The 19,190-nt window shown below is 37.7% G+C and overlaps 1 protein-coding gene across 3 annotated transcripts in view; it reads left to right on the forward strand.

The window, feature by feature from the left end:
* PPM1K (protein phosphatase, Mg2+/Mn2+ dependent 1K) overlaps positions 1–18,957 on the forward strand; it is a 34,857-nt gene extending 15,900 nt beyond the window's left edge. For all 3 annotated transcript variants that reach the window (XM_066232533.1, XM_066232532.1, XM_066232534.1), the window contains exons 2-7: positions 640–1,158; positions 2,060–2,160; positions 9,362–9,527; positions 9,659–9,803; positions 10,771–10,905; positions 14,200–18,957. In XM_066232533.1, coding sequence (XP_066088630.1) covers positions 719–1,158; positions 2,060–2,160; positions 9,362–9,527; positions 9,659–9,803; positions 10,771–10,905; positions 14,200–14,331 — 1,119 coding nt within the window. In that variant the 5' untranslated portion in view covers positions 640–718 and the 3' untranslated portion in view covers positions 14,332–18,957. The remainder of the gene's footprint in view (positions 1–639; positions 1,159–2,059; positions 2,161–9,361; positions 9,528–9,658; positions 9,804–10,770; positions 10,906–14,199) is intronic.
* Positions 18,958–19,190: the final 233 nt, after the last annotated feature.

A 19,190-nucleotide genomic window follows, 5' to 3' on the forward strand; every position in this document is an offset into this window, starting at 1 on the left:
CATAAGAACTGACGTATCCTGTGCCTCTGGGAGTGTTTGCATGAATCCATGTACAAATGTTAAGCTTAGTAAGTGGAAAAATACTGATGCAAAATGAAGCCTAGATCCTAGATGTTCTTTGCTGGGCATTCTGGGTTCAGAACTATCATAAACATTCTATTAACCAGTTATTTTATCTTCTCTTATTTCTCTCTTGTAAGATACTTTGTTAGTAATATTTGCTCCTTTTCTTCAGAGCAATGGAATTAATAAAGGGAAGACTATTTACTTATACCTATATTCTATATTCTTGCTACTCAAAGCCAGCCTGCTGGACCAGGCGGGCATCACCAAGGAACTGACTAGAAATGTTGAATCTCAGGCCCCACTCAGACAGAATCTGCATATTACCAAGATCCCAAGGTGATTGTAGGTGAAAGCTTGATTCCATGGGATATGTGCACATTGCCAAATTTTTATAGAATTTAAACTCTGAATGGGATAAATAGTAGATCACAAATGATCCGCTATTCTTAGAAGTTGTCTGTTAGGTGCCACATTCTTTAATACCATCATTTTTGGTAATCTCTAATAATATATTAGTTATAGTCAGGATTACTAACGGAGCCTCATTCTTTTTCTCTTTTTCTTTCTCTTCAGTTACATCATTTTTATTGAAGACATTCCATTTTTGTTCCACTGGTCTTTCCCTGATTACTGAACCCTTTGGATTTGAGTTATGTCAACAGCTGCCTTAATTACTTTGGTTAGAAGTGGTGGGAACCAGGTGAGAAGGAGAGTGCTGCTAAGCTCCCGCCTGCTGCAGGATGACAGGCGGGTGACACCCACATGCCACAGCTCGACTTCAGAGCCCAGGTGTTCTCGGTTTGACCCAGATGGTAGTGGGCGTCCAGCCACCTGGGATAATTTTGGGATCTGGGATAACCGCATCGATGAGCCAATTCTTCTGCCACCCAGTATTAAATATGGCAAGCCAATACCCAAAATCAGCTTGGAAAACGTGGGTTGCGCCTCACAGATTGGCAAACGGAAAGAAAATGAAGACAGATTTGACTTTGCTCAGCTGACTGATGAGGTCCTATATTTTGCGGTATATGATGGACACGGCGGACCTGCAGCTGCTGATTTCTGTCACACTCACATGGAGCAATGCATCATGTATGTACAGTGATTTTCACTCTTGACTTTGTAGTGTGCCTTATGCTTCATGTTTAAACTTTCACCTTTTGTCTGAGATGTTCAGTCTTAATGTAGTTAGTTAAGTGGTTTTGTGATGATTGTTTTATGAACAAGCAGTAGCTTACGCATGCCATTTATTACTGATGGTTATACCATTTCAGAAAAATATGTTTTAACAGCTCCCTTGGTGGAGCATTGATCATATTAAATAACAAAAATTCAACTGAGAAAATTTTAAACATCTCATGTGCTTGATTAAACAGTTCCTGAATCTAGCGTCCCATCTAGCAAATAGAGACTCAACAAAATGGAAGGCTATTGTAGGCAGAGGGGGACAGGGATAAGGAAAGAGTGAATTACTCCTACCTCTGAGGGATGGAAAGGGCCCTCTGAGGAATGAAGCTCTTTACATAGGTTATTTAATGTAATTATCATAATGTGTTTTTGAGGATCACACTATTGCTAACATTAAAAGAGGGGAGAACATGTGACAGAGTTATGGCCATGACTATTTCTTACCTTCTTGTGTATAATTGTTCAGACTGTTTATTAGTTGATTTAAGCATGTTTCACCTTATTCCACAGAAGAACTCAGTGGCTTACTTTAATACGCAGGAGCTCTTAACCTGTCAGGGTTGCGGTAGTGAGGATTAATCGTTTAACTATGGGAACTTGGACTTTTATTTTAGTGTCTTTTAGAGGCTTACCACTATACCTCTCACTCAGTAGACACTTAACAGCACCTGAAAGGCAAGCAGTGGCGGTCCATTGTATGGAGTGACTGCTAGCTAGCATGACCTGGAGGAGGGCAGATGGGAGGAAGAGGAGACACCTATTGTAAAATGATTTTTTGGGGCTCTTTTTTTCCCTCCTCACAAAGGGATTTGCTTCCTAAGGAGAAGAACTTGGAAACTTTGTTGACCTTGGCTTTTCTAGAAATAGATAAAGCCTTTGCGAGTCATGCCCACCTGTCTGCTGATGGTAAGTAAAACAATCACATTCTTTAGCATCTAGGGGACTGTCTGAATAAACTGGAAACAATTTAAGTTCTCTGGGGGTGGGAATTTTAGTGTAAGTTTATTTTGTAGGAATGTTTATGTGGAAAATGCTTTTATATAAAGAACCACTTTAAATACTGTTTGGAATCCAAAAAGTATGTTAGTATCTCACTTTTAAGTGAAATATATTGGAGAAATTTTCAGAAATTGAAGCTCCAAAATGGTTTTGATATTGAATTTCAATTTTAAAAAGATTTAAAAATGTTTTAATCTATTCAATTGCACATTTTATGGACAAGATATTCATACTATGAGTATCATTATTTTTGTTTCTTTAGAAAAATCTTACGATCAAATACTAAAATATACTGCATGGTAATCTTGTCTACCCAGTAATTGTCAGGCAAAGAGAAAATTGCCAATTGGTCCTAGATCGGAAAGGATAATGACTAATATACACTACTTTGTATAATCAGAATGAAGAATTTTTCTCCTACTTCTTAAAAAAGCTGGTCTTGCAGCTTTCCTGTTGTAGTGACATTTTGTTTTTATTTGTTAGACACAAGGTGAATTATAGATCTTGTGTACTGTTTGTCCTTAAATCTTGGAAGTAAAATATTGCTTATTTTGACTAGATTTGTCAAAGCCATTTCAGGAAAATGTAATTAACGTTTTCTGGTTAGCTGGTCCCTATATATTTTGCTTATAAAGTTAATCTTGAAAACTTCTTTTGCAACCATATAAATGTATGCATATAGAATGGAAGTGAATCATGCAATAATATTAATTTATGTTGGGTTCATCCTCTTGTTTAAAGGAGGTCAAAGTGCCCCACAGAAATGTCATTTTCAGTTTTCAGTTGGAGTGCCTAGGGATAGAATTCTCCCCAATTCCCCGATGAGGAACTGAAACTCAAAGAGGAGAGGTCAAGGGCAGTTGCTGGGGTTTCCCTGGCACCCACTGTGGCCTCTCTCATGGGCATATTTAAAGATGAGGATTAGGTTGACTCGTTAAAAAGTTTTACCTCCTCTTTACACTTCTCGGAGAAGCGTTAGAGTCTATCCCTTTGCTCAGGGATTCCTTTTCTCGTTTGTAGGTCATGCAGGCCCATTTTCTCCTTCATTCCTTTGGACTTTTCTGCCTTCCAGCTGGCCCCTTCACCTTATGAAAAGTAGAAGTTGAAAGAGGATAAATTTTAGGCATAAAATTTATCTCACATAAAATTTGTCTCTTACTCGTGGTGGATAAAATATATGAAGGAGAAGAAGACATTAGAATACTCTCTGATCATTTTATTTTTATAACCCTGACTATATTGGTATCCATATTGGAGTGCTTATTTCCTCCATAACCAGGATGGCTGATCTCATACCATGGTGATTATCAGCTGTAGTTTAGTGGTGTGCCCTAGCTGTTCTATAAACAAGTAGAATTTACTTACTGGGCAAGGTTTTCAGAAAAGGATGAAGCATTCATCATGGGAATGTGGCCAGTAATACAAAACATAAACCCTTCATGACTGTGGTTAGCCCTTTCATGAAGGATCTCATCAACCAAGATGCTTAAAGCAGGCCCTGGCCCATTGGCTCAGCTCAGTGGTAGTGTCCAGCTGGCGTGTAGATGTCCCAGGTGTGATTCTGGTCAAGGCACACAGGAGAAGCAACCATCTGCTTCTCCAACCCTCCCCCTTCTCTCTCTCTTTTCCCCTCCCACAGCATGGCTGGACTGGCTGGAGCCCATAGGCCCTGGCTGAGGATGGCTCCATGGGGCCTCTGCCTCAGGGGCTAAAAACCGCTCCTGTGAGCATGGCCCCAGGTGGGCAGAGCATCTGCCCCAGACTGGGGTTGCTGGGTGGATCTTAGGGAGCATGTGAGAGTCTGTCTCTTCTATCTCCCCTTCTCTCACTTGGAAAGGAAGGGAAAAAAAAAATGCTTAAAGCAACAATAGATTCAGTGTTAAATAAAGTACCCCTGTCATTTATTAAATAATAAATTATAACTAAAAGACATTTTGAATTTAGGGAGAGAATTTACTTAACTTCCTGACCTTAATAGAAACTTACTTAAAGATGTCTTTCTCATGTAAAAAGAGGTTGTTCAAAGAAATTAATTATAAAACATGTGATCCATTTCTAATAATGAAATTAAAATGTATTTATTGAAGTTCTTCTGTCACATGCTTTGAGATAATTATCAGAACTTTCATAAGATTGTGAAATTTATTTTTCATTTAATGCAAGTATAATGGAGCAAGACAAACGATGCTTAGTGTATTATTAAAAGAAGTAAAGTCTTTTATGACATTGCTGTTCTTAAATCTTATTTTGTATTCTTACAGATCATTGAGTCTGTATGTTTTTTAAATAAATATTTTGAGAACAACTTTAAAATGCTTAATAAGTTGCTACAGCTTTAGATGGCAAAAATTGCCTTTAGACATTGGGGCCTATTTTATCAAAAATATTAAAGCCACTACAAATAGAATGCTTTTAGTAAAAAAAAAAAAAAAAAATTTGAATGCTTTATGTTGTTTAACTTTTAAACTTGTGGATTAAAAAAACTTAAGACCATCTTAGATTTCAAAGTTATTATTTAAATTAAAAAATTGTTGTAGTTTCCATTAAGAACTGAAGCAGTCTGTAAGAGTGGATAATATTCTTTCTAGCATACATATGAGGAGGACTAGTGTTAGTTAAATAAAATTGTGAAGTAATTACAGTTTGCCCTCTCCAGTTTCTTTCACCTTTTCTTTTAGCATCAGACCCATTTTTTTCCCCAGAACACTTCCTGTGAGTAGCTGGCAGGGTAGGGACCATGCTTACTTCATTTGGAATCTCCATTGTTCAGCACCCTGCATAGAATCTGGAAGGTACTCAGTTGGACTGAACTGATCTCCACTTCTACTCATTCTCACCAAAGTTATTATAATTTATTCCTTGATTATCCTATAGCTGATTGAACAAAATTATCGGTATAATGTATGTCTTTTAATGAGTTATCACTCGTGAGTAAATTTAAACTATTAGGGAAACCTGAAAAAAGATTGGTTAAACCATAGGAATGAATCACTGATAGTGGAATTTCAGGTATAAATGGGAGCAGTGCCCCTCAGTTATACTGTATTAGCTTTCTTAAGAGAAAGTGAAAATAATAAAGCAAAAATAAAACATACTCATCAAGACTTTAGTCCAAAACTGTTACATCTGCATAAAGTACTTCAAATTATCTCATTAGCATTTAAAATATTTTCTATTTCGATTTAAACTGGGGGTCCTTAGAGGAGAATAAAATCAGAATGCCACTTAGGAGGAAATGGCAAAAGTCTTGCCCCTAAGAAATTGCTTGCTATTTTTATCAATTTGTTGATGAATTTTGAGTTTACCCTTATTTACAAATAGCTAATTTAATCACCATCTTTGAAAATTTTTATGTTCAACTTATTCCAGTCATGTTTATTTTTACAATTAACCAGCCAGTAATTTCAAATGATCCCATTAGTCTATTGCTTATGAACAGATTGTCACTTAAACCAGATGGAAGAAAACTTAGATTATAATCCTATATACTATAAACTCTTCAAAGTGTTTCTAGATTGCTTAAGGTTTGAAAGCAACAAAACTTCTCAAGAGACAAATGGATAAAAATGAGAAGATTTGCTCTGACGTTCAGAGTTGGAGATGGTGACAGCATTGTGAGTCTCATCAGAAACTTCCTGCTCTTCATGTTTTGTGATCTCTTTAAAGAAGAATTAAACTACAACATGACCAGTGTTAAAAACGCAACATTTTTGGGTACTCTTTTTATGCTGGGGGAAGCCAACGAGAAAGAAAGGGATGGCATTGAGAGATAATGTTATTGTGCTGTTCTTGTTCTCAGCTCACTACTTTGATTTTGGTGTTCATAAGTTATTCATCTTTGGAACACCCATTTTTAATAAATATTGTATTGGTTTATACATATGGCTGTTTGCACAATTGAATAATTACCAGGGGGGAGGTGGGAGTTTTTCCTTGAAAAGTACAGCTTTTCCTCTTTCTGTTGCCTTTAAAAATCTTGATCATTTTTGTTTTGATATGTCGACCTGCAACACTGGGGGAAAGAGAGAGCTGCAGAAACACCCACTTTATGAAATATACAAAATTATAAACACGCATTAGTACTCAAGAGATTTACTGGCCTTTATTTAAACAATTAATCATTCTACTGAAAATATGACTTTTACATACTAAATCCCTGCAATGAGCAACATTAACAAGTGTGTTACTCCTTGTTTCTGGTAGAGGAGGTGCTTTGATTCCTCCTGGTATATATTTCAAACTCAGTAATTTGGTGGTATATTGTAGTTCACCTACTCTCCAACTATAACCAATATTCAGTGCTATGCCTTGAAGTTTCCTTTCTGGTATTGGAACTATTTGATATTGCTACCAAACAAATATACAGTGCATTCTTCTTCAACTTGATAAAGCACTGCTTTACTCTTCAGGACTGTATATTGTGTGAGAGTGTATATATCAATATGTAGATGCGTGTCTGTGTCACCACATGTGTGTTTTTGGTACACATACATTTGTATATGGTTTTTCCTACCTTGGAAAGCCACAAAACTAAGAAGCATACCTTGTAATGGGAAAATAGACTTGACTACAACATACCATCAACTTGGGCAAACTGAGTTTTGGAATCTTTGATTTGGCATCTCCTGGAATATTATGTAATTTGCAAGTGAAATTTCCACCCAAATAAAAACCCTTCCCCTTATTTTGCAGCCCTTTCTCTGCCCTCCCCTGTGTTGCAGGTTTGTAATGTTTGAGCACAATTCCTGGGTGAATTTCCTATTTGCCTCGGTGCGTGTTATTTGTGGCAGAGAACTGTGCCTGCTCAGCAGCTCTAGACCTGGAGCCCGTGGACACTATATGCTGGGCTTCAGTGGAAAGAGAGATCTGCTTAATTTTGCCCCAGGTGAAGGAGTCCAGCGGTTCCTAGCCTGGACTACTGGAAGGTTCCCACATCCTCTTTGTCCCGTTAGTTGAGATGACTTGCAGTAGAAAATGTCCAGTGAGTGTTAAGAACTTACTGAAAGATGTCTTAGTTTTATAGTTTTGCTGTTAGGGCAAAAAGTGAGAATTTTTACTTGTATGTTAAATGTTAAATGAAAAATAAATATTGATTTAATAGTTATATTCTTAGATGCTTAGCAAACCAGAATCAACAGTTAATTTTGAAAACTTTCCCTTAAATTCTATGATTTTGGAACTGTGAAGCTGGGTTGGTAAAAATGTAAGCTCTTTCAAATTTCTAGGTGGCAGAGCCATGAGTTATAATCTTGAACAGCTAAACTTGAAATGATCATTTATGAAATGTGAACTCTTTTGATGTAGCTGATTTAAAGGCACTTTTTAAAAAGCTGCTGCTGACAGTTTAAACAAAGGAGAGCAATGCCAATCTCTCTGGATAGGTAGCATCTAAATAAATGCCTGTATCCGCTTGCTTGGCTCTTCCAAATGTTTGAAAATATTACAGAGGTTTAACTGTCAAGATTTTATTGTATAGTGTTTTGGAAAACTCAAGTTAAAATTTGTAATATAAACATTGCTGAAACTTATATGCTAAAATACTTATGCTATACAGTGACAAATATATTCCAGCATGGCCAAGATATTATTGCTTTGGCACCACAGTCCCAAAATCAAGAGACAAATGGGAAGATAGTAGAATTATCAATGCTATTTCTCAATAAAATAAATTCAGCATGAATATAAAAGATTAAGTAGAGTTTATTCATTTTTCCCTTTTGCTTTTTTGATTAAAGCAGGCATTTTAATAGTATACTGATTGGAATATATATATATATATATATCTTTCCAAAATGCATTATTGGTGAAGTTTTTAAAATTGTCCTTTAAAAATAAAAAAAGAGCACCATTGAGCCTCAATCAGTGAAAATCAGTAGCACTTCATTTTTCCTAAATCTACCTTTGAAGTCAAAATCATCTTCTCATCATCTGAATATTTTATTTAGACGCTCTAACCATGTTACAGAAAACAATACCTGCTTTAAGTAAGTTTTTTTTCTTCTTTCAATTTCTTCCAATTTGCTTTACTTTTTAGCCCATAATTTCACAGTATTCTCTCTTTGGCAAGGCTCATGCACCTTAAATTTTTTTAAACAAGTAGTAAAGAACTGTTAGAAAATTTCAGAGGAAGATGAAAAGCTGCAGTTCGGATTGGATGGAGGAAATAGGGGTGATCTCAAGCCAAGGAACATTTAATTTTGTTCTTGGTCAGAGAAAATTAATATCTTGGAATGCTCTGGGCTCAGCATGACCACAGTAGTGGCACTTGGTTGTTCTGTCCTGCATCTGGACAAAGACCGATTGTAGTAGATCCTTCTGGAGCTAGGAGTGTTAACTACACCAAGCTTATGGGAAACCAGAATGAGTTTCAGTCTCTCACTCCCCTCATTTTTCTCCTCATAAAATGATGGCTGTAACTCTGTTTCATGTCTGGGTAACCACAAAGATAAACAGAAAAGAATGTGAGCCTTTAACCATTTTAGGAAGTTTTTTTTTGGACGAACGTTTGTAAAATTGAAACAGTTGTTTGTAGAAGGTAAGAATATAAAATATAGCTCTTGAAGAGCAAATGAAGTGCCCTTGGCATATTTTGCGTAGCCTATTAACTGATAAGACTTTCACAGGATAAGAGTAAGAAATGAAAGAGAAAAACCGGAGTCTGTAGATTATAGAAAAGTTGACTTGCCTGAATGGGCTCAGGAGGCCTAAGTCACCCTGACTTATTAGCCAATCTAATTAAAATGCAATATTTTTAATTCTGATACCTGATACCACAAAAAGGTGTCATAATAATTATTATAAGTTCATGTCAGCTCTACTTGTTATAAATAGAGGCCATCTGGGGGACAGTGATGTATTATTTTCCAAATTAGGATAGCAGTTTTTTTTTTTTTCTGTTTGCATGGAGCCTTGTTACTGAATCAAATTCTTCTCTCTGCATGCTTTTACTTACATAGTTCATTTGCATTTTATTTGCATAGCTCTAGTTAAATTAAAACGAGACATTTCAGCATTAGTTTAACATGCCTGTGTTTTATTTTGTAATGAAAATTCCATCTCCAGTTATTTGACTGTCAATAACTTGTACTCTTTTTCATAATGTTCACAGCATCTGCTCTGACATCTGGGACTACTGCAACAGTAGCCCTGTTGAGAGATGGTATTGAACTGGTCATAGCCAGTGTCGGAGATAGCCAGGCTATTTTGTGTAGAAAAGGAAAGCCCGTCAAGCTGACCATTGACCATACTCCAGAAAGAAAAGATGAAAAAGAAAGGTACCACCTTCAACTGATGAAGATTTTTTTTTTATATCTACTTCATCGAAGTCAAATCTTGCATTTTAAACTGATTTCATGCTTAAGTTTAACCATGCCTGGTTTTCTGGTCTTAATTTTTTCTCGACCAGGATCAAGAAGTATGGTGGTTTTGTAGCTTGGAATAGTTTGGGACAGCCTCATGTGAATGGCAGACTTGCAATGACGAGGAGTCTTGGAGATTTGGATCTTAAGAGCAGTGGTGTGATAGCAGAACCTGAAACAAAGCGGATTAAGGTAAGAGAGACTTGTAAACACTTGATACACATGCCGGTGTAACTCCAGCTACAAGCTTTCGTGGAAGCCTTACAGGTAGCCAAAATGACTTTTAAAAAGGAGTAATTAAGGGAAGGATAGACCAACTTCTCAGAGAAAATAAAATACTGCCTTCCAGGCCTATGCTATGAGGACGTGTTTGGTTTTTGTTTGACCCCACTGTGGAATTCTCCTGGTGGAATGGCTCTCCTGCCCTTCCTCGCCTGCACCTGATCATTTCGCATCACCTCCCCTTGGAAGCTGCCCCTGACTTCCCTTTTCCACCAAGCTAAATAATTGCCTGGGCTCTATTTCTGTGAAATAACATCTTTTGCATGCTACTAATTAATGTCCACATTACCCTACACGACCCCAAACACATACCCAGTTTTGAGCCAACATGTTTCTCTGCAACTGCCCTACTCTAGAAGGTGGCACAGTGTAGAGTAGACTTCCGATGCTGGTAGCAAACGTTTGTTAATTAGCAGAATGATTTCAGGTCTTATAGATAGCTCACTTGTATCCATTTTATCTAACAAATACTTATATAGGGTTTATTATGTGCCAGGCTCTGTTCAAAATAGCTATTACTACCCCATGTTCCAGAGAAAACTAATCTAGAGCATATAGAGCTCAACTTCCTATGTTTGCCGTGCCGAAAAATAAAGGCAGGTTTCAAACTCAGGAAGCCTGGCTCCAAACAAGTGCTTTCCTCTTGCAGCTTCTGGCATTGGGCCATCTGGCTACTTTCTATGCGGTGTTACTTTGTAAATGTTAGGTTTGCCCTTGGTGGTTGATGCTAAATGTTACTTTGGTCCTAAATACAGGCCTTCCATTTTCACTCTGTTTGCCTACAAGCTGTAAACAAACAGATAAAACCTTAGAATTATGAAGATTATTTTAAGGCCGAGTGTAGTGTATAATCCTGTAAATTTGGTTCTGATTGTAGATACATCACGCTGACGACAGCTTCCTGGTCCTCACTACAGATGGAATTAACTTCATAGTGAATAGTCGAGAGATTTGTGACTTTGTCAACCAGTGCCATGATCCCAGTGAAGCAGCCCATGCAGTGACTGAACAGGTGACACAGCAGAGCTTCTGCTAGAAAAGTCCCAAGGTGGGGAGGAGAGAAGGACAAACGCAGGCGCAGGTTTTGGCACAGCCGGGAGGGGCCACCACAGGCTTGATTCCTTTAAAATCTTGTTTTTTAGCTCTAGTATTATAATGAATTTTACACTTGAGTACATAATATTTCCAGTTTAAACAATTTTAACAATTCCCCCAAGTAGTCAAGTAAAATTAGTATGCCAAGAAAATGTGCTATGTTTATTTTTTGGTTTTGTACACACCTTGAAATAATTGTAACAGCAATGGTAAATATTATTATCGCTTACTATGTGTCAGATGCTCTTCCTTTTTATTTTCTATTTTTATTAAGTGAGAGGCGGGGAGACAGAGAGACAGACTTCTGCATGCACCCTTACTGGGATCCACCTGGCAAGCTCCCTACTAGGGGATGCTCTGCCCATCTGGGGCTGCTGCTCTGTTGCTTGGCAACTGAGCTATTTTAGCACCTAGCAAGGACATGGTGCCATCCTCAGCACCTGGAGCCAACTTACTTGAACCATTCGAGCCATGGCTGCAGGAGTGAAAGAGAGAGAGAGAGAAAGAAAGAAAGAGAAAGGGGAGGTGGAGGGGTAGAGAAGCAGATGGTCACTTCTCCTATGTGTCCTGACTGGGAATCAAACCTGGGACTTCCACATGTTAGGCTGACTCTCTACCGCAGAGACAACCAGCCAGGGCTTCAGATATTCTTCTGTTGATATATATTTGACTCATATAATCATCACAATAACCCTCTGTAGTTGGAACTAGTATTGTCCCTTTTTCATGGGTGAGGCACAGAGGCTGAGAAGTTAAGTAACTTACTCAAGATCACAAAACAGTTAAGCTGGAGAATATTTGTTGTCTTTTGGGCTTCAAACTGACAGCTAATTTACCAAGTCTAACCACTTGTTTATTAAACTAGATGCTCCAAGAAATCATCCAATACACAGGAACACTACAGCACATCATCTTCTGGTTTCTGAGAATGGGTGTGTGAAATAAACAAATACAGAAAGGTGTATGGATATGTTGTATGTCACTGTGCCAGTCAAAGCTGACATGTGGAAAGCTGGATAATACCCAGTAGAGAAAATATAAAATTTCCATGTGTCGGTTAATACTCTGTTTGGATAGACAGTTTTTTAAGTTAGAGCCATCACTGATCTTTAGAGGCATGGTTTAATTCAATAACTATTTTTGCATTTCCTGATTTTTACATTTTCAATTCTGGAGCTAAACTGGGTCCAAACTTTTCTTTTTAGAGTTTAGGGTGAAAGAGAGTTTATTAGTGGAGCAGCGGGACAGAGAGGAGGTCACTCCATAGGCAGAGCAGCATGGCCCAAACTTTTAAGTACTAATATTTGCAATTAGACATAAGACATTACTTAAAAACCATTATATTCTTGAAAATAAATGAGTAAGCATGGCCCATTGATATATCATGAATGCTGGTACAATGTAGGCACTCAATAAATACTTATTATTCACTTGCTTACTCTATGTGCTCACGAGATTAAGGAAATGGGCTCAGTTCCACTGATAATCACTTCTCTCCTAATTTCAACTTCTTATCTTGAGATAATGTGTTCTCATTCATGAGGGCTATGATATTTATGACTGCATAGCATTCCATTATATTTGTATACCATAATTCATTTAACAGTTCCCCAGTCAGCAAAGTTAGTTTATATTCACTTTACCCTATGATAGGGGAACACTATAATAAACATTTCTTTTATCTATTTGTGCATATCTATCTTCTTCAGGTATTGTTTTCTTATGTTAAAGTCTTAAAAATAAAATTCCTAGGTAAAAGAACACACAGTATTCTAAAGCTTTTAATGTTTGTCAAATTGCCCTCTAGAAATATTATTGCAATTTACATGTCCTAGCATATTTTATAGCTTATATATCTCATCTGTATACAGCTTATTTTTTTCATTATCTTATAGGTATGTTTGTCTTTTTCGTGGCTATTGTAAGGACTTGCTGTATAGTAATTATATTAGTACTTTGATATTGCAAATTTTTTCTTTCTTTCAAGTTATTTGTAAAAACTTTTTTATTTTTTGAAGTTTTTTTTATCAGATATTTTGATCAACCCTTTCCTTTACAGTTTCAGTCTAAGGCTGTGAGATAATATTTTTTTGTAATTGAATTTATTGTGGTGACGTTGGTTAACAAAATTATATAGGTTTTAGGTGCACAGTTCTACAACGCATATTCTCTATACCATATTGTGTATTCACCCTCCCCAAGCTGGGAGGTCTTTTTTTTTTTTTTGTATTTTTCTGAAGCTGGAAACGGGGAGAGACAGTCAGACAGACTCCCGCATGCGCCCGACCGACCGGGATCCACCCAGCACGCCCACCAGGGGCGACGCTCTGCCCACCAGGGGGCAATGCTCTGCCCCTCCGGGGCGTCGCTCTGCCGTGACCAGAGCCACTCTAGAGCCTGGGGCAGAGGCCAAGGAGCCATCCCCAACGCCCGGGCCATCTTTGCTCCAATGGAGCCTTGGCTGAGGGAGGGGAAGAGAGAGACAGAGAGGAAGGAGGTGGGGGGGTGGAGAAGCAAATGGGCGCTTCTCCTGTGTGCCCTGGCCGGGAATCGAACCCGGGTCCCCCGCACGCCAGGCCGACGCTCTACCGCTGAGCCAAGGCCTGGGAGGTCTTTTGAAATACATTTGCTATCAAATATAATCCCAAGTACTTCTTACAATGCTAACTCTCTCATTGGCTGTTTGAAGTAGTTCCTGAAATTGATTTATACTTCTCCTGTATGAAATATATGCCACTTTTCCATTTTGTGGGGAGTGTAATAAACTTTCTGATAGTTATATCTTTATACACATTCACTTCCTTAGGTTATAATTTCTTTAGGCTAAATTACTAGAAGCAGAATTGCTAGGTAGGGACTAATATCTTGTGAATCTTTACCTTGTGTTAGTCCCTATGCTAAATACTTTATAGCTATTTTCTTCTTCAGGAGCTGCATATCTTATACTTTAGCCCACCAGTGAGTGTTTCTATTGCCAAAATTGCTGTGGTAGAATATAGTTAATATGGTTGTTTTACTCTTGTATTATTCTATGTGCAATAGAGTAGACTGAGCATTGATACATGGTGAAAGAATCACAAACCACTGTGCTGTGACATAATTGGGTTAGTAACTGTGTTAAATCAGTTTGACTTTCCAGAGGAAGGATGACTTCTCTTTGTACAGACTCTGATTTCCGTGTTTTTCTCTTTCTTCCTGCCAAACCTTGCAGGCAATACAGTTTGGTGCTGAAGATAACAGTACTATAATAGTAGTACCTTTTGGTGCTTGGGGAAAATACAAGAACTCCGAAATCAACTTCTCCTTCAGCAGAAGCTTTGCCTCCAGTGGACGATGGGCCTGACTGCTTGCTGGGAATGAGTTTCTGTGCAACAGACTTTCACTAATTATATCAAGAAACTGATTGGATCAAAAAGTCTTCTGTACCAGAGTGACCCTGTGACTCACTAGATCAGTACACAAGCCAGTGTAAACTTAGTGACCATTTCCATAGTCGTTTTTCAGAAATACCCATCATTTTATGTTCACCTGTACATACTCACTATAACTATATGTGTAATTCAGCTACTGTGAGTCTCTAAGTGAGCATATGAAAAGTGGTTTTGATAAACTTGCTGAGTATTGAATTTCTAATTTTAAAAACTCTTAGGCAGCTATTAATTTCTTTTGATCACTTTTGTTTATCCATTTGAACAGGTTCTTGTCTTCAGGTTCTTTAAAAGTAGTCTGTATTTTGACAGCTACTCAATGTGTCATCAGCAAGTGTTTTAATTTTTAATAACTGTACCAAGCAGTTGGTATGAAAATGAGTTCCCTGTTACTATATTTTGTATTCTAGTCCATTTAATTGGTAAATATAACATTGCAAAAGGAATTAATTCAGCTATTAGGACTGCTAAAGTATATACCTATTTATAAGTAGTGTACTTGTATATTTCAACTGTGTCACCAGGTTCCCCCTCTCCCCCAATTCATTCCTATTCAGTAGCTAAGAATACGGTGGAGATGTGACTATTTCTTCATATCAGAAAAGAATGCACAGGCTGAGTCCTTTGGTCAAAGCTATACAAAGTTAAATATCAGTGGTATCAAGTATCTTGTATGAAGTTTCATTTGTTGTCTCTATCTTTTGTATATAGTGTATTTATATCACTTTTTGTATAGAGTAAGCAAGTTGGATAATTTGCCACTAATAATACCAGATTGACTGATACTGCTAGGTATAGCTTGAGGTTTATGTCTCCTTTTTGCTTATTTCTAAGCCTCATAAGAAAAGATAAATCTAAAACATCAAAACAGTCTATATTTCAGCTTGCTATGTACTTTAGGAGTATAAAACTAAACTCCTTTATTTGCATGTAAGCTTGCTTTTAAAATGTGAATCTCCAAATGTGTGTTTGGAATTATACCTGCAGTTTATTTCTGCAGACAGTGTAAATTTGTTATATGTGAGTGTATGTACATATGTATATTTTGGAGTAACATACAATTTAAAGGGAACAATCCTGCATAACTCCTTTAATAGTTAGCTTTAAATTATTGATATGTTTATACCTAGGGAGTCTTGACAAACGGAGGGCAGTTTTACAGTGGAGAGCTGATGGTTATTAGCAGATGAAGAAACTTTAAAAATGTCTGTAGGAGATAGTTTATGGTGGGTAACTCAGGAAGACCTAGGAACAAAACCAGCATGTTAAAGTTATATTGTCACATGGTAATTTGCATATAAAGTAAAACATTAGAAAAATATTGGGTGTTATGAATGACATGGAGTTTTATTGTAGAAACAAAAATAAAACACCCGCTTTTTTTCTGATCACACCTTCAACTAATTCTCTCTTGTTTTGAACCCTATAAAACAACAAACAAACAAAAAAAGAAAAACTGAAAAGATAACTTTGGTATAGTATCTATCTTAAACTCTCAGTTTTCAGGGTTGACTTTTTTTCTTAAGTTTTATCTAAAGGCTTGTTAGAAAAGGGCCCAAGATTTATGCTCACGTTTTCTCAGCTTTTTGGGAATGGAAGAAAATAAATCTGGAGTTTTCCAGCTTATATTAATCAGGAGTTGCTTTTTGGGAAGAAAACAGTAAAGTAATGCTACAATTTTTAAAAAGAAATCTTGTTAAAGGAAAGAAGAATATTACAGGGTAGAATATAGTCTCCTACTTTTCTGAGAAGTGAGGGTGCAAAGGTAGGAAAGCTGGAAAACGCTCTTTCTGAGTCAGGTTCTGGAACATAAACACGGAAGCTACATTTTGGAATATGAAGGATTTCCACACTAACAAGGAAACAAAAACTCTGAAGCACAAAATGATATTTAAAAATGTAAGTTTTGTTTTGTTTTGAATTCTTCACTTTGCTATCCCCCTTTTACTTTAAAAACTAAGGGTGGGAGTGATGTTATCAAGTTCAGAGGTCTAACAGTCACTGATGCATTGAGGTGGATTGCCAGGCTTGACAAAGAGAAATTTGTAGGGTGTGTAGGTATTGACCTTTGCTCTGCTTCACTTCAAATGCTTTTAAAACCTGTCACCAGTTAACTTTGACTAAGGTATAAAACATCCTTGTGTTTGTTTTTCAAACCACAGTGATGAAGAATAATTTGCAGATTACTGTGATCCATAAAAGATAAGCATGCATATATCAGGCTTCTAAGTCTACTATTGAGAATTATGCAAATGGTAGTGAATAAAAGGATTTTTTATAAGTTTTTTTCTTTTTTTTAGTTGTAACTAAATTTGCCATGTGGCTATCACTGTGTGGGTTTAGGTTATGGTATAAATTATATTAATGTAATTAAACTGAAATCAATTGTATTTGTTTGTCTTTCATTTATATGTAGTATATAAGTCATCTTTCTAAAATGTGTTGCCAAACTTTATTTGCCAATGTTTATTTGGCGAAATTTTCATTTTTTTTTTTTTAACTTTTTAGTGGAGTAGGGGATAGAGACAGGGACAGTCAGGGACAGACAAAAAGGGAAAGAGATGAAAGCATCAACTTGTCATTGTAGCACTTTAATTGTTCATTGATTGCTTTCTCATATGTGCCTTGACAGGGGTTTGAGCCTGTGACCCCGTGCTCAAGCCAGCAACCTTGGGCTTCAGGCCACAACCTTTGGGCTCAAGCCAGCGACCATGGGGTCATGTCTATGATCCCATGCTTAAGCTGGTGACCCCATGCTCAAGCTGGATGAGTCTGCGCTCAAGCTGGTGACCTTGGGGTTTTAAACCTGGGTCCTCAGCATCCCAGGTCGATGCTCTATCCATTGTGCCACTGCCTGGTCAGGCCAAAATTATTTTGAAATTGTAATTTTTCATGAGTTAACTACCTTATACATTCAAAAGTAAATGCTGTAATGCTTTCCATGAGAAAATTTGTTTTTCTGCAAAAATTTGCAGTAATCTGCAAATTTTAATTTGTTCAGATCTTTGTGTTTAAGTGCTTCAAAATCTGATGCACTTTTTTCCTGAAAAAATATAGTTTGAAGGGATCAGTTTTGAATCTCTGTACTCTATGATGTGAACTTTTCTCAAATTCCCATCTTTTTTTAAAAAAGATTTCTTTTTTTTCTTTTTTTTTTTTTTTTTTTTGCATTTTTCCGAAGCTGGAAACGGGGAGGCAGTCAGACAGACTCCCGCACGCACCCAACCGGGATCCACCCGGCATGCCCACCAGGGGGCGATGCTCTGCCCCTCTGGGGCGTTGCTCTGTTGCATCCAGAGCCATTCCAGCGCCTGAGGCAGAGGCCACAGAACCATCCCCAGCGCCCGAGCCATCTTTGCTCCAATGGAGCCTCCGCTGTGGGAGGGGAAGAGAGAGACAGAGAGGAAGGAGAGGGGGAGGGGTGGAGAAGCAGATGGGCGCTTCTCCTGTGTGCCCTGGCCAGGAATCGAACCCGGGACTCCTGCACGCCAGGCTGACGCTCTACCACTGAAACAACCAGCCAGGGCTTAAAAAAGATTTCTTAGTTTGAAGGATTGCTAGCATATAATTTAAATAGAAAGTATTTTTTCAAAGTGGAATTTGATTTTTTTTTTCTTTTAGAGTCTTGGCAGAGAATAAATAGACCTATGCTAACTCTTAATATTAGACAGGACGTTTAGTTTCCTTTCTAAGAATGGACTTAATTCCAGGGTAACATGACAGTAAAATAATGACCCCTGTCTGGGGCCAATGCTGGAATCAACTGAACTATTTTTAGCACCTGAGGCTGACATGCTGGAACCAACTGAGCTATCCTAAGTTCCCAGGGCCAATGCTTGAACCAATTGAGGCACTGGCTGTGAGAGGGGAAAAGAGAGAAGGAGGAGAAGAAGGGGGAGAGAAGCAGATGGCCGCTTCTCATGTGTGCTCTGACCAGGGATCGAACCCAGGACATCTGCACACCAGGCCACACTCTATCCACTGGGCCAACTGGCCAGGGCCTAGCACCTCAATTTTTCACATGTCTGAAGAGTGATAAGACATTTTTGGTTGGGTTACATTTTGTTTATTAGGTTCACTTATCTGGATGATTTAAGCATAAATAAAAAGCCAAATTGTGATGACCTACCTGTTGCATTTGGTATCTAGAATGATAATACTTGACTCTTGCAACTGTCATAGGTTGTTAGATTGTTGAAATGGTCCATTGATGGTCATATTGAGTGTTCTGAGCTGTGAAATCATGTCGTTTTTCCACCTTCAAGAATGACTCATCTGCTGTTGGCTTCCAGTACATAATATAGCAGCTTGGTATATCCAAAATTAAGGTAATTTCTGCCAAAGTGCTCTGGTACACATTTGTTTTATAATTCACCAAAGTACTTCTTGGGTATATAGCACTTCCTATATAGTGAGCTGATTTGATTGCTGCTTTGATCATTGTTTGTTTTAAATGTATGTATTGAATAACTGAACAGACTAACATCATATCTCAATGTACAAAACACCATTTTAATAAAGTACATGCATTAAACACTTAATCCAACTGTGTTTATTTTGCATCCAGACTTACCAACATTTATTATGTGACCCTGTGAACACTGATCTTTTTTTTTTTTTTTTGTATTTTTCTGAAGCTGGAAACGGGGAGAGACAGTCGGACAGACTCCCGCATGCACCCGACCGGGATCCACCTGGCATGCCCACCAGGGGCGATGCTCTGCCCCTCCAGGGCGTCGCTCTGTTGTGACCAGAGCCACTCTAGCGCCTGGGG

This window comes from Saccopteryx bilineata, chromosome 5 (assembly GCF_036850765.1).
Source record: "Saccopteryx bilineata isolate mSacBil1 chromosome 5, mSacBil1_pri_phased_curated, whole genome shotgun sequence".
NCBI classification, from domain to species: Eukaryota; Metazoa; Chordata; class Mammalia; order Chiroptera; family Emballonuridae; genus Saccopteryx; species Saccopteryx bilineata.